Here is a 14533-nt window from a genome sequence, read left to right on the forward strand (position 1 = left end):
GTTTTTCTGAAATCGTCATTTCTTATAGTACAATAATATTCCATTATGTTCATAACCACAGCTTGTTCAACCATTCCCTAATAGATGGGAATTGAGGTTCAGAGATTTGAAGTTCCAATGAGTGCTGTAGTGGCAATGGAAACCAAGGAAATATGACTTCTTATCTTGGGTTATTTCCAATATTTATCCTTTATCTGCCTCTAAAGCAAAACTCAGGTTGCAAAGCTATTTCCAAGCTGTATTAGAATGGCAAGTTTCTTCATTGGGAGTTACCTAAACTAATGAAATCACCTGTCCAGAAAAAAAAATCACTTGTTTACTTAGTCAATTAGTCAATAAACTTTTATTACAGACCTACTGTGTGCCATGCATGGTGTACAATACTACAAAAAACCAAAACAAAATCCAAGCAAAAGACAGTCTCTGCCCTTAAGGAGCTCCCAGCCTTAATAGAGGAGACAAATAAATACACATACACTATATACAGGATAAATAGGAAATAATTAAGAAAGGGAAGGCACTGGAAATGAGTGGAATTGGGGAAAAGTTTTCTGTAGGAGATGGGATTTTAGCCAGGAGGTAAGAGATGAGAAGAGCATTCCAGAGCCCAGAGATAAAGTATCTTCTGATAGTGTCTTTAAAGACAGAAAGGAAGCCTCTGTTACTGAATTGAATGTGGAGGAATTGGGGTGGGTGGCAGTGCCAAATAAGGTGTGAAGAGATTGAATGGGGCTAGTGGCTAGATTATGAGGAGTTTGAATGTAAAACAAGATTTTGCATGTTTGTATACTTTAGGATCTTAATGACAGTTTTTAAAAAAATTTTTGGAGGGTTTTTTTGGAAAGATTTTATTTATTTAGAATTTTACAATTTTTTCCCCCTAATCCTGCTTCCCTCCCCTCACCCCCCACAGAAGGCAGTTTGTTAGTCTTTACATTGTTTCCATGGTATGCATTAATCTAAGTTGAATGTGATGGGAGAGGAAACAGATCCTTAAGGTGTATGATATATAGCAGAATTACATAAGATAACTTTTTTTTTTAATTAAAGGTAATAGTCTTTGGTCTTTGTTCAAACTCTACAATGCTTTCTCAGGATACAATTGGCACTCCGTCGCAGATAGCCCAAAAATGTGCCTGATTGTTGCCCTGTTGGTATGAGCAACTCTGTTAAGGTTGAATATCACTCCTATGTTGTTGTTAATGTTCTTCTGGTTCTGCTTATCTTGCTTGTTCTTGCAAATCCTTCCAGGCTTCCCTTCCCTGAATTCCCATCCCTCCTGGTTTTCTAATCGAACAATAGTGTTCCATCACATATAAATATAAATATATATATATATATATATATATATATATATATATATATATATATATATATCACAGTTTATTAAGCCATTCCCCAACTGAAGGACATTCACTTAATTTCCAATTCTTTGCCATCACAAACAGCTGCCATGAATATTTTTGTACAAGTGATGTTTTTACCCTTTTTCATCATCTCTTCAGGGTATAGACCCAGTACTGGTATTGCTGGATCAAAGGGTATTGCATATTTTTGTTGCCTTTTGGGCAAAATTTTTCTTTGTGGGTTTTGCAAGGCAATGGGGTTAAGTGGCTTGCCCAAAGTCACACAGCTAGGTAATTATTAAGTGTTTGAGCCCAGATTTGAACCCAGGTACTCCTGACTCCAGGGCCAGTGCTTTATCCACTGTGCCACCTAGCTGCCCACCAATGACAGTTTTAAAGGAACTCTATTATACTAGAAGAGAAACAAGATGGTTCAGTGCGTAGAGTCCTGACCTGGAGTTAAGAAGACATATCTTCCCTCGAGTTCAAATCTGACCTCAGATTTTTTTAGCTGTATGACCCTAGATAAGTCATTTAATCAATCCAGTTTCCTCATCTATACAATGAGAAGGAAATTGCAAACTGCTTCAGTCCATATGTCAAGGAAACCCAAACAAGATCACAAAGATGACTAAAGATAGTTTACTGAGGGTTTTTTTGTTCTTTTCTAAATTACAGTTTTATTTAAATATTTGTTTTATACTCCCAATTTTCTTTTTTAGCCCAGAGCTGTAGTCTGTAGTAGTACTTAGTCATGAGTTAACTTGGTAAACTGTCTTCTATACTCACACTATCAGGAAGGCAACTCTTAGCTGACTTTCTTCCCCTACCTTCCATTTTTTCTCCTTCCTGATATAGCCTTCACATCAATGTCCATATAATCTTTCTAACTCTTTTCTTTAATTACCTTACTTGAACTGTGACTTTTTTTTTTTAAAGAAAGAGTTTATTTATTTTGGGTTTTACAATTTTTCCCCCATTCTTGCTTCCCTCCCCCCATTCCCCACAGAAGGCATTCTGTTAGTGTTAATATTGGTTCCATGTTATACATTGATCTCAGTTGAATGTGATGGCAGCGAAATCATATCCTTAAGAAAGAAAAACAAAGTAAGAGTTAGTAAAATTACATAATAATATAATGCTTTTTTTTTCTAATTTGATGGTAAATAGTCTTTGGTCTTTGTTCAAAGTCCATAATTCTTTCTCTGGATACAGATGGTGTTCTCCATTGCAGATAGCTCAGAATTGTTCCTGGTTGTTGCACTGAAGGGATGAGCAAGTCCGTCAGGGTTGATCATCACCCCCATGTTGCTGTTAGAGTGTACAGTGTTTTTCTGGTTCTGCTCATCTCACTCAGCATCATGAACTGTGACTTTTCCAAACTACCTATTCATCATTGAAGAGAGGACAAACTTCTTTAGCTAAGCATTCAAAGCTTCTCTACAAACTGGACCAGGAGTCAAGCTTTGCCCCCATGAGCTTGGCATAGCAATAATTGTATTTTTTTTGTCCAGTACAGGTGTTCTGAGTTGGGACAAGTACCTGCTGCATCCATGTTCCTATCATGAAGCTCTATAATGAATTAAATGAATATTGTTACTGTTAGCCCTCATTGTCAGGGCTACAGTTCACTATGTAGCTACTACCATAAGTAATGAGATACTCCACACTACCTCAGGTTCCCCCACTAGGGGCAGGGCCCCAGCCCATTATCTAATTTGGCTCCTGGCTTACAAGCAGTTTCCTTCACTTTGAAATGAAACTTATGTTTGATTCCTGACTCTCCTATCTCTTGCCTTCTCTGTTCAGCTCCAGTCATCCAGAGTTTAGAAGTTGATTAATTTTGGTTGACATTAATTGGCTCCCAGAAATGGGATCAATTGGGATAATTTCCAGGAAGTCACTTCCCTTCTGAAATATCTTAGTAAGTTTTGGGGTACTATTTTGTAGAATTTAAGGAAAAATAAGGATTAAATTTTATAAAAGTTAAAATAGATGACGTTTCCCTCTGATTTTTATCAATGACATATCCTTATCTTTCCTTCCTACTTTCTTCCCTCCTTCCTTCTATATTAAGAGGACTCCTTAGAGAGACCAAAAGTTTTTGAAGAAATTCTTGATTCTTGGTCTTGGCAGACTATGTGTGGTTGTAAATCATTTGGAACTAACTTTATAACTTGTTAGCATTTGGTTTTAAAATATCTTCTGTACCTTGAAAGGAAATAGAAAATAATGAGAAAAGTTAGGAAGATAGATGGAGGGTCAAAAATTGTTGAAATTTACATAAGAAGTTCCAGCAAGCTGAGTCCAAAGTTTTCCCCAAGTTCCTGAAAATATAGTCAAGTCACAGACAACCTGATATAAGGCAAAAAAGGCTGAACTGGCTCTTTTTTTTTTTTTTAAAGGAATGGATGAGGAATTTCATTGAGATAATTGGTTCAGGTCAGCTAGGTGGCATAGTGGATAAAGCACCAGCCCTGGAATCAGGAGTACCTGGGTTCAAATCTGGTCTCAGACACTTAATAATTACCTAGCTGTGTGGCCTTGGGCAAGACACTTAACCCCGGTTGCCTTGCAAAAAAAAAAAAAAAAAGAGAGATAATTGGCTCAAATGGAGGTTGTTGGATAACCATATATAGGAGATAATGTTGACAAGATTCTTGGTTAGGTTTGTATTGTTCCAGATCTCATTCAAGGTCCTTCTAAACTGAGATTTTATGATTTTCTAGAGATACTAGAGGTGACATTATATAAGGAGAAGAGGGAAGAGGAGAGGAATGTGGAGGAAGAAGGAGGTAACATTTATATAGTGATGATTGATATTTGCCCTTTATTCTCAAAGACACCTTGATAAGCAAGTGAATTGTATTTCAGTGAGGGGTTGCTGTGCTAAGTTACCAGACTCCCTTTATCCTCTGGAGTCATCTGGGTCCAGAGGCCAGATATGAATCAGGATGACTGGAGAATGGCCCTGGATGTGAGGCAAATCAGGTTAAGTGACTTGGCCAAGGTCAGATTTGAATTCAGTTCTCCTGACTCTGGGGTGGTTGTTTTATTCATTGAACCACCTCCATGCTCAAAGAGGCTATACTAAGCCATTGACAAATATTATTCCATTTAATCTTCACAATTACCATACTGAGGAAAATAATATTATGCTATATCATTTGATAATTAATATTTCTCTGCAATCCATCCCTTTCCCTATTTTGTCAAAACCCCCTCTCTTAGCCTAGTTGGAGGAGACCTCCCAGTCTAAATGTGAGAAAGGTGAACATTCCTGGCCTCCGAGAAGCATCTACTAGTTTTTCAGCTTAACATGGAACCCTGAGTGTGGACTGGGCCTTTCCTTACATGAATACTCTCATGTCCTTGGCTGTAAGGTTACGGGTAACCTGGTCTCAAAAGAGAAGTCTAACTGGGAAGATCTTGGTTGGGGTAGTTTTGCTTTGTCGTAAAGATTACTAGAGGTAATTGATATCCATCCAGCAAGTAATTTTTTTTATTAAAAATATTATTTGAGTTTTACAATTTTCCCCCAATCTCGCTTCCCTCCCCCCACCCCCACCCCCACCCCACAGATAGCACTCCATCAGTCTTTACTTTGTTTCCATGTTGTACCTTGATCCAAATTGGATGTGATGAGAGAGAAATCATATCCTTAAAGAGAACAGAATTCTCAGAGGTAACCAGATCAGACAATAAGATATCTGTTTTTTTTTTTCCAAATTAAAGGGAATAGTCCTTGCACTTTGTTCAAACTCCACAGCTCCTTATCTGGATACAGATGGTACTCTCCTTTGCAGACAGTCCAAAATTGTTCCCAATTGTTGCACTGATGGAATGAGCAAGTCCCTCAAGGCTGAACATCACTCCCATGTTGCTGTTAGGGTGTACAGTGTTTTTCTGGTTCTGCTCATCTCACTCAGCATCAGTTCATGCAAATCCCTCCAGGTTTCCCTGAAATCCCGTCCCTCCTGGTTTCTAATAGAACAATAGTGTTCCATGACGTAAATATACCACAGTTTGCTAAGCCATTCCCCAATTGAAGGACATTTACTGGATTTCCAATTCTTTGCCACCACAAACAGGGCTGCTATAAATATTTTTGTACAAGTAATGTTCTTACCCTTTTTCCTCATCTCTTCAGGGTATAGACCCAGTAGTGGTATTGCTGGGTCAAAGGGTATGCACATTTTTGTTGCCCTTTGGGCGTAGTTCCAAATAGCTCTCCAGAAGGGTTGGATGAGTTCACAGCTCCACCAACAGTGTAATAGTGTCCCAGATTTCCCACATCCATCCCTTCCAACAATGATCATTATCCTTCCTGGTCATACTGGCCAATCTGAGAGGAGTGAGGTGGTACCTCAGAGAAGCTTTAATTTGCATTTCTCTAATAATTAATGATTTAGAGCATTTTTTCATATGACTATGGATTGCTTTGATCTCTTCATCTGTAAATTGCCTTTGCATATCCTTTGACCATTTTTCAATTGGGGAATGGCTTTTTGTTTTAAAAATATGACTCAGTTCTCTGTATATTTTAGAAATGAGTCCTTTGTCAGAATCATTAATTGTAAAGATTGTTCCCCAATTTACTACTTTTCTTTTGATCTTGATTACATTGGTTTTATCTGTGCAAAAGCTTTTTAATGTAATGTAATCGAAATCATCTAATTGGTTTTTAGTGTTCTCCAACTCTTCCTTAGTCATAAATTGTTCCCCGCAAGTAATATTTCTTAATTGTCAGAGAGAGACCTAATAGTCCACACCTGAAGGCCAACCCACTTACTGGTTCAAATTGTTTTACTTTTGTGGGGAGAAGTCTAAAGGTCCTACTGTGAGGTCAATCAGAAGGAAGATGTACTTGAGTTTAAAAGATCAGTTAGTCCTCACTTTAGGGATCTTTGAGAGAGAGATAGGAAGGAGGGGAGGGAGCTGGAAGGGGAGAGAGCAAAAGAGATCCAAATTCTTGTTTATTGCTAGTCTAATAAGTTGAGCAAACTCAGCTGTTATTAAAATATCTTGCCCAGATAAAACTATCTCAGCATCATTTTTACTCACTATAGTACTATGAGGAAACTGAGGCCCACAAGGGTTGAGTGACTTGCCTGAGGTCACACAATGAGTGTCTGAAGCTGGATGTGAACCAGAGTCTCTTTGATTCTAGGATGAGCATTTTATCCATTGCTCCACCTGGCTACCAAGACTATTGGACTTAGACCTAAGAAGGCTGGAATTCCAATCTTTCCTCATATACTTCATAGCTGTATGACCCTAGATGAGTCATTTAATTACTCTTAGCCTCAGTTTCTTCATCTGTAAAATGGCTGAACTCTATGGAAGAAAGAAGAGGAAAAGTAGAGGTCCAAGACTAAATTTTGAGGGATATCTATGATTAAGGGGTAAGAGGTAGATGATGATCCAGCAAAAGAGTCAAGGGATCTTTTCAAATGAGGTAGAAGGAAAAACAGAAGAGAAATATCACAGGAGCCAAGGACAGAGATTAACCATGAGGAAGGAATTAATGTGAAATGCCTTCAGGAAGGTCAAAAAAAAGATAGAGAGCTTTTTTTGTAACTTGGGGAACCCCAAGAATGAATTCTGGTGGGTTGTCAGAAGGCAAACTATGATATTAGATTTAGATGTGTGGTGAGGAGAGAGAGGCAGCCAGTGTAGAAGGTGTTCTTCTGAGGAGCTCAGTATGGAAAAGAAAAAGATTATTTTGAGTCTCTGATAGAGTAAAACTGAAGATTAGAAAGGTTTAAGGTTGGCAGGACCTGAGCACATATGTAGACAACAAATCGATAAAGGTCAAAGAAGAGAGCAAATGATTGATGAGGCAAGCTTCTGGATCAGGACAGAGATGAAAATAGGAATACAAGGAGAATAATGGGCTTCTCTGTCATCTGAGCTTGGAGCAAAGGAGGTAAGGACTGACTGGTGAAATTTAGGAAGATTTTGAGTTGAAGAGCCTTCATTTTCTCAGCAAAGTAGGAGGCCAAATGTTTTGCTGGAGGTAGGAATGGAGTCAGAACTAATATCTGGGACTCTTGAAAGGTCAATGTTTGCTACATGCCCTTTCTTTGGGAAGTTTATAGAATTGGTCCAGGAAAAATGAAAGGATTTAATGAAAAGCACTGTGAAACCCACAGTAGTGGTGATTTCTGTGATGGGCTCAGTACAAGTAGTTGTCTTCTGCTCAACTTTTAACATCCCATAGATAGTAACAAAGAAGGTAAATAGTAGATGTTGGGTATTGCACCAGGATTAATTAGGGGGAAAGCAAAGGGGTAAAGAGAGATCCAGAATGAGACAACTATTCAAAAGGTCAAGACCTCTCCAGGGTGATGGATTAGAGTAGGAATGTTAAACATGTGACTTGCAATACTCCTCAGTGTTAACCCAAACTAGATTGAAATGTAAATGGGAAATACATAACAAATAAATAAAGAGCATAGATAATGTTAATATGTGGTTTTGTAAGTCTATAGATGGCCTGTTAGGGAGTCTTGTGTATGGTTTAGCCACTCCTATTTCCATTTGAATCAGACCCACAGCAATAGAGCAATTACTAAAAGATATATACTTATTTGATTCTGTTTCATACTCAACCGAGATCTCTATAGGGGGTAGGGTACTGGGCTTTTAATCTATCTATCTAGTCTATAGTAAAGCAAAAATTATGTCTATTTCCCTAGTTTTTAAAACTCCTAGTATGGTTCCATGAACCTATGTATGTTTAATAAAAGCAATTTTTAAATATTAATCTTTTCCCTCTCTACTGAGAACTAAACCAAGAGAAACAATCACTGTCCCTACAACAATGGGATTGGGTTAAGGGGTGTTCAAACATTCAAAGTAGGTTTTCTTAAAAAAAAAAAAAGGCAGACATTAGAACCAAAGTATGGTGGGGGAGAGGTGGTGTACGGGGAGGGGACCCAGTAAAGGGCCTTAGGTTAGGTCTGACTTCAGTGTTGTTTCTGTAGTTAAAGATTATTTTGCCTGCCCTATAGGCAGAGAGCTTTGTGATCAGAAATACTGAAATTTCAATAGTTCTATCTGTTGGAGAATAAACACCAGACAGTGATCAAAAGAAGAGTTTTAATGGGGATGGAGGAAAGAGAGGAGAAAGAAATGGACAAGCAGAGCCTGTTGGCCACTGATAGGCATCTCTAGTTCTTCTCTTGTTGACAGAAGTTTCTAGCTATCTGACTATTTCAGGTCAGCTCAGTTGGTTTTTGGCACAGACACAGTGTGGGTTTGGGGAATGAAGAAGATATAATCTGTGTCTAGAAACTACAAGTTGTGTCAGATCAGCTCAGCAGCAGGATATCCTGTTTGTATTGAAGGTATTATTCTGATTTGTAGTAATGGCAAATCCTTCCTTCTATTTACTTTCCTTCCTTCCCTCCTTTCTTCTATTATTTTTTTTGTGACAATTATTGTCTTTGTAATCCACAATAGTTTGCACATAGTGCAAGCACATAAATGGTTTTTCTTTTTTTTTAAATTTATTTTTTCAATTATATTATGAAAGTTTTTCAAGATTTCATTCACATGTAAATGGATATTTTTAAGTTACATAATTTCCTTCTACCCTCTCTTTCCACCCCCTCCCCTCAGTGGCAAACAGGCTGGGGAATGCACATAACACATTTGTGTTTAAAATGTTTACAGATTAGTCATGAAGAATTAGGATTAAGGGACAAGAAAGAAAATCATGAAATAGGAAAGAAAAATAAAAGAGAATTTTTAAAAAGTGAATGTAGTGTTCATTTCAGATTCTGCAGTTTTTTTGGTTTTGTTGGTTTTGTTTTTCTTCCTCTGGATATGGATAGCATTGTTCATAGCAGGTCTTCTAGGATTGTCCTGAACTACTGAGAGGAGCTGCATCCATGAAAGTTGAACAACTTACAATGCTGTTGTTAATGTAGAGTTCTCTTGGTTCTGCTCCCTTCCCTCAGCATCTATACCTGTAATTTGTTTCACGCTTCTCTAGAGTCCAACCATTCAAGGTTCCTAAAGAACAAGAGTACTCCATAACATTCATATACCATAACTTGTTCAACCATTCCCCCAATTGATAGGCATCCCCCCCAATTTCCAATTCTTTGCTGCTATGAATATTTTGGAACATATGGAAGTTCCATGTGGAACTTTTCTCATTTTTTATGATTTCTTCTGGGATATAAGCCCATTTTTGGAATTTTGAGTCAAAGGGTATAATCAGTTTTATTGCTCTTTGGGCATAGTTCCATATTGCTCTCCAAAATAACTGGATCAGTCACCCACAAACACTCTTAACATGTTGTCTTAGCTAATCTGATAGGTGGAACTTCATAGTTTTAATTTACATTTCTCTAATCAGAAATGATTTGGAACATCTTTTAATATGATTTTGTCATATGATTTCTTTATTTGAAAATTGTCCATATCCTCAATTGGGGAATGACTTGTAACTTTATAAATTTGATGTAATTTTCTATTTATTTAGAAATAAGATCTTTATCAGAACCCCTGGCTGTGAAAATTATTTCCCAACTTTCTGTTTTCCTTCTAGTTTTGGCAGCATTGATTTTATTAATGCAAAAACATAAATGCTTTTTTGACTAGATTTAATTCTTCTAGCTGCTCAGCTAATAACAGGTAGGGTAGCACTTATATCAATTTAAGGTTTGCCTGGTTTTGCCTATTTTACAAACAACTCCTTTTGTCCTCACAACTATGTTGGGAGGTAGTTTCTAGTATCATACCCATTTGAAGATAATGAAGCTGAGGTCGAGAGAACCATCAACATTTTTTTATTTCATTGAACAAAAAGTCTGGTCAAAGTGAAACTTTATTTAGTAAGGAAGAAGAGTTGAGGAATAGGTAGATAAGTGAGGAAGGCAGCAGCTAGATGGTGCAGTGGGAAGAGCACCAACCCCGAAGTCAAGAAGACCTGAGTTTAAATCTGATCTCGGGTCACTTCATTAGCTATGTGTCCTTGGGCAAGTCATTTTATCCAATTGCCTCATATTGAGGGTCATCCCAAGTGGTCCTGATCCAAATCTAGCAACTGGACCCAGATGGCTCTGGAGGAGAAAGTAAGTCTAACTTAGCACAGCCCCCCCCTCACTCAAATACATGTCATGGCATCATGTCCCTGATGTCAGGTCTTCTTCAAAATGATGGACAATAAGGGGCAGCTAGGTGGCACAGTGTATACAGCACTGGCCCTGGAGTACCTGAGTTCAAATCTGGCCTCAGACATTTAATAATTACCTAGCCATGTGGCCTTGGGCAAGCCACTTACCCCATTGCCTTGCAAAAAAAAAAAAACCTAAAAAAAATGGACAATAGAGATGAATGAGTCTCTGCTATGGAAATGCACTGTTCAACAATGGGTATGCCACTTCACTGCTAGGAAGCTTGTTTCTCTTCTCATTTATTTAAGATTTGCACCAGAAAAGAGGTTCTTTTTTTTTCTTTTTTAATTATTTATTTTTGAATTTTACAGTTTTCCCCCCAAATCTGCTTCCTTCCCCTACCCCCACAGAAGGCAGTCTATTAGTCTTCACATTGCTTCCATGCTATACATTAATCTAAATTGAATGTATTGAGAGAGAAATAAAATTCTTAAGGGAAAAAATAAAATATAAGCAATAGCAAGATTACATAATAAGATAACGCCTTTTTTTTAAAATTAAAAGTAATACTCTTTGGTCTTTGTTCAAATTCCACAATTCTTTCTCTGATTACAGATGGTATTCTCCATCACAGATACCCCCAAAATTGTCCCTGATTGTTGCACTTATGCAATGAGCAAATCCATTAAGACTGATCATCAACCCCATGTTGCTGTTATGGTGTACAATGTTCCAGAAGAGAGGTTCTTAACATTTTGGCATGGGAGGCACAGAACTCTTTGGCAGTATGGGGAAGCTTCCAGGTTTCTTAGAGTAATGGTTTGTAGCCAACATTCATATTTAAAGGAAATAGTAAATTTCAGTGAGAGGTTAGTGAAAATAAATATGTACTCCTCCGCCTCATAATTCAAGTTCATAGACCTTCTGAAATCTATAGATACCTCCTTAGAGAATAAGATAATGTGCACTAGATAAATCAGTTTAAGAATATTATAAATTCTAAAGCTCCTCATCCTGTGACTGACATCAAACCTGCCCTTATAGAAAGAAGAGAGTGGACTGCCCTAAGTATTGGGAAAAGTTAAGCTTTTGATGATATAATTAACAAAAACTATATTTTTGGTGAAACTGGGGGTATTTTAGCCTGAAGATTTGGAATTCTTAAAGGTCTATTTTAGTTTTAGTAGTCCTTAATTATTGGTACAAAGTTAAAAAAAATCAGAAAAAGATTCCAAATGAGTTAGAATAAAATGCCCCAAAAGACAATAAGCCATAATTTTATTTTATTTTTCAAAATGGCAGGAGTCAGTATAGTGTAGATGAAGTGCTGAATTGATAATAAGGAAACTGTAGCTTAGATTCAGTCTCTAAAATTTCCTGTCTACAGTGAAAAATTCATTCCACCCTCTAGAAGTCTCAGGTAACCCTTGAAGATGTAAGCTATATATGAGTCCTCTACTTTGGGACAGTAGGGACATTAAAGGCTATTTAATTCCCTATTTTTTTAGCGGAGGAACCTAGAGACAGCAAGAAATTAAATGACTTGGTCCACAAATAAAGTCATAGTATTTTAAATTGAAAGGGATATTAAATATTTATCATCTAGTACAATTGCCTCATTTTTTACAGGTGAGGAAACAGACCCAGGCAGAGGAAGTGACTTAGCTAAAGTCACTCAGCTCCAAAGATAGAATTCCTTCTATGATCTGCTTGTTGGGGAAAAAAAAACTTCTTTTGCAGTAAGACTGGCCGTTTGTCTAGGGAGATCCTATGCCAACTAAATCTCTTCCTTTTCTGGTTGTAAGAATAATATCATTTTATTACAATTTCAGTGGAGCCTGAATTTAAGTATGTAGCAAACATGCATGGGAATGAAGTGTTGGGGAGAGAGCTGCTACTCCAACTTTGCGAATTCCTGTGTGAACAGTACCGCCAAAGGAATGAACGCATTGTCCGGCTGATTCACAACACAAGGATTCACATCATGCCTTCCATGAACCCTGATGGTTATGAAGTAGCTGCAGACCAGGTACTGGGTCTTTTATGCTGCCTAGCATTGTCTTTATATGTTTGATGCTTTTTAAGGTTTTTTGTTTTTTACTTAAATTCTGCAAAATGATTTGCGAATGTTCTTATTTTAATCCTCACAGTTGCTCAGAGACAAGTTAGTATTATTTTATAGACAGACGATGAAACTGAGATCCATAAAGAATAAGTGAATTGACCAGAGTCTCACAGCTAGTGAGTTTCTGAGACTTAACCCAGGTGTTCATTTTTTTTTTTGTATTTATGTGTGGTTTTCTATTTTTTCTTTTTTCCAATTTTCCAAGATTACATTTTCCAATAATTTTTATACGTGTACAATTGTGTAAACATATTTCCATATAAGTCATGTTACAAAAGAAGAATGAGAACAAAGGGGAAAAAAACATGAGAAAGAAAAAATAAAACGAATCTTAAAAAGTGAAAATAATATGCTTTAGTCTACACTCAAACTCCATAGTTCTTTCTCTGGGTATGGATGTATCACAAGACTTAGCATTGTCTTTGATCACTGTACTGTTGAGAAGAGTAAAGTCTATCATAGTTCATCATCATACAATGTAGCTGTTAATATGTATATGTTTTCCTGTTCTTTATTCAGCATCAATTCATGTCTTTCCAGGTTTTTCTGAAATCTGCCTACTCATCATTTCTTATAGCATAATCAGGTTCCATTATATTCATTCAGCTGTTCACCAATGGATGGGTATCCACTCACTTCTTTGCCACTACAAAAAAAAAGAGCTTATATAAATATTTTTGGTATATGTGGGTCCTTTCTCTCACTTTTTATGACTTCTTTGGGATACAGATCTACTCAGTGTTGTTGGGTCAAAGGGTAGGCATAGTTGGATAACCCTTTGAGCATAGTTTCTTTTTTCTTTTTTGCAAGACAGTGGGGTTAAGTGACTTGCCCAAGGTCACATAGGTAATTATATGTCTGAGATCACATTTGAACTCAGGTCCTCCTGACTCCAGGGCCAGTGCTCTATCTACTGTACCGCCTAGCTGCCCCTGAGCATAGTTTCAAATTGCTCTCAGGAACGGTTGGATAAGTTCACAGCTCTAACAACAATATCTTAATGTTTCAATTTTCCCACATCAGATCCAATATTGATCATTTTCCTTTTTTTGTCATATTAGCCAATCTGATAGATATAAGGTAGTACCTCAGAACTGTTTTAATTTGCATTTCTCTAATCAATAATGATTAGAGCATTTTTTAATATGACTATAGATAACTTAAATTTCTTCATCTGAAAACTGCTTATTCATATCCTTCTACATTCTTTCTAGTCTTCCATTGCTTTTATTTGTGCAAAACCTTTTTAATTAATGTAGTTGAAATTATTCATTTTGCATTCCATCTATTGTCTGTTCATAAATTCTTCTTCATAGATATGACAGATAAACTGTTAGCTGATCTCAATTGACTTATGATAGCACCTTTTATGTCTAAAAGATGTATTCTATCCATTTCATCCTTATTTTGGTAAAGGGTGTGAGATGTTGGTCTATGTCTAGTTTCTGCCATATTATTCCAGTTTTCCCAGCAGTTTTTGTTAGTGAGTTCTTATCCCAGAAGTTTGGAATTTGGGGTTATATCAAACAGCAGATTATTTTAGTGAGGACTACCACATTATATTATAAGCCTTTCTTTACTCTAGGTCCCTTACTCTTTTTCACTATACCACGCAGGTTCCTGAAAATTTCTTTTTCAATTTTACATGTTACAAAGTACATCTCCCAACCTGTGTTTCGAGTTTGAATTCAGATACTCGTCACTAAAGCTCACCCCAGTTCCTCTTCCATACACATTCTATTAGATTACAAGCTCCTGGAGGACAGGAACTGTCTTCTGCTTCTCTGGTTCCTTGATAATTAGCATAGAGTCTGAGACACAGAGTAAGTGCTTCATAAATCAATGTTTATTGATGGATAGAGATCTGATTACTGTACTTTGGTCATAACAAAACCTTAAAAAATGAAGGGATTTAGCCCAAGATTGCATAA

General features: G+C 37.0%; 1 protein-coding gene across 1 annotated transcript in view; it reads left to right on the forward strand.

Annotated features, from left to right (window-relative positions):
- CPN1 (carboxypeptidase N subunit 1) overlaps positions 1-14533 on the forward strand; it is a 62382-nt gene that overhangs the window by 17937 nt on the left and 29912 nt on the right. Inside the window, exon 2 of the mRNA XM_074233165.1 lies at positions 12310-12506. Coding sequence (XP_074089266.1) covers positions 12310-12506 — 197 coding nt within the window. The remainder of the gene's footprint in view (positions 1-12309; positions 12507-14533) is intronic.

This window comes from Macrotis lagotis, chromosome 4 (genome assembly GCF_037893015.1).
Source record: "Macrotis lagotis isolate mMagLag1 chromosome 4, bilby.v1.9.chrom.fasta, whole genome shotgun sequence".
NCBI lineage: Eukaryota > Metazoa > Chordata > Mammalia > Peramelemorphia > Peramelidae > Macrotis > Macrotis lagotis.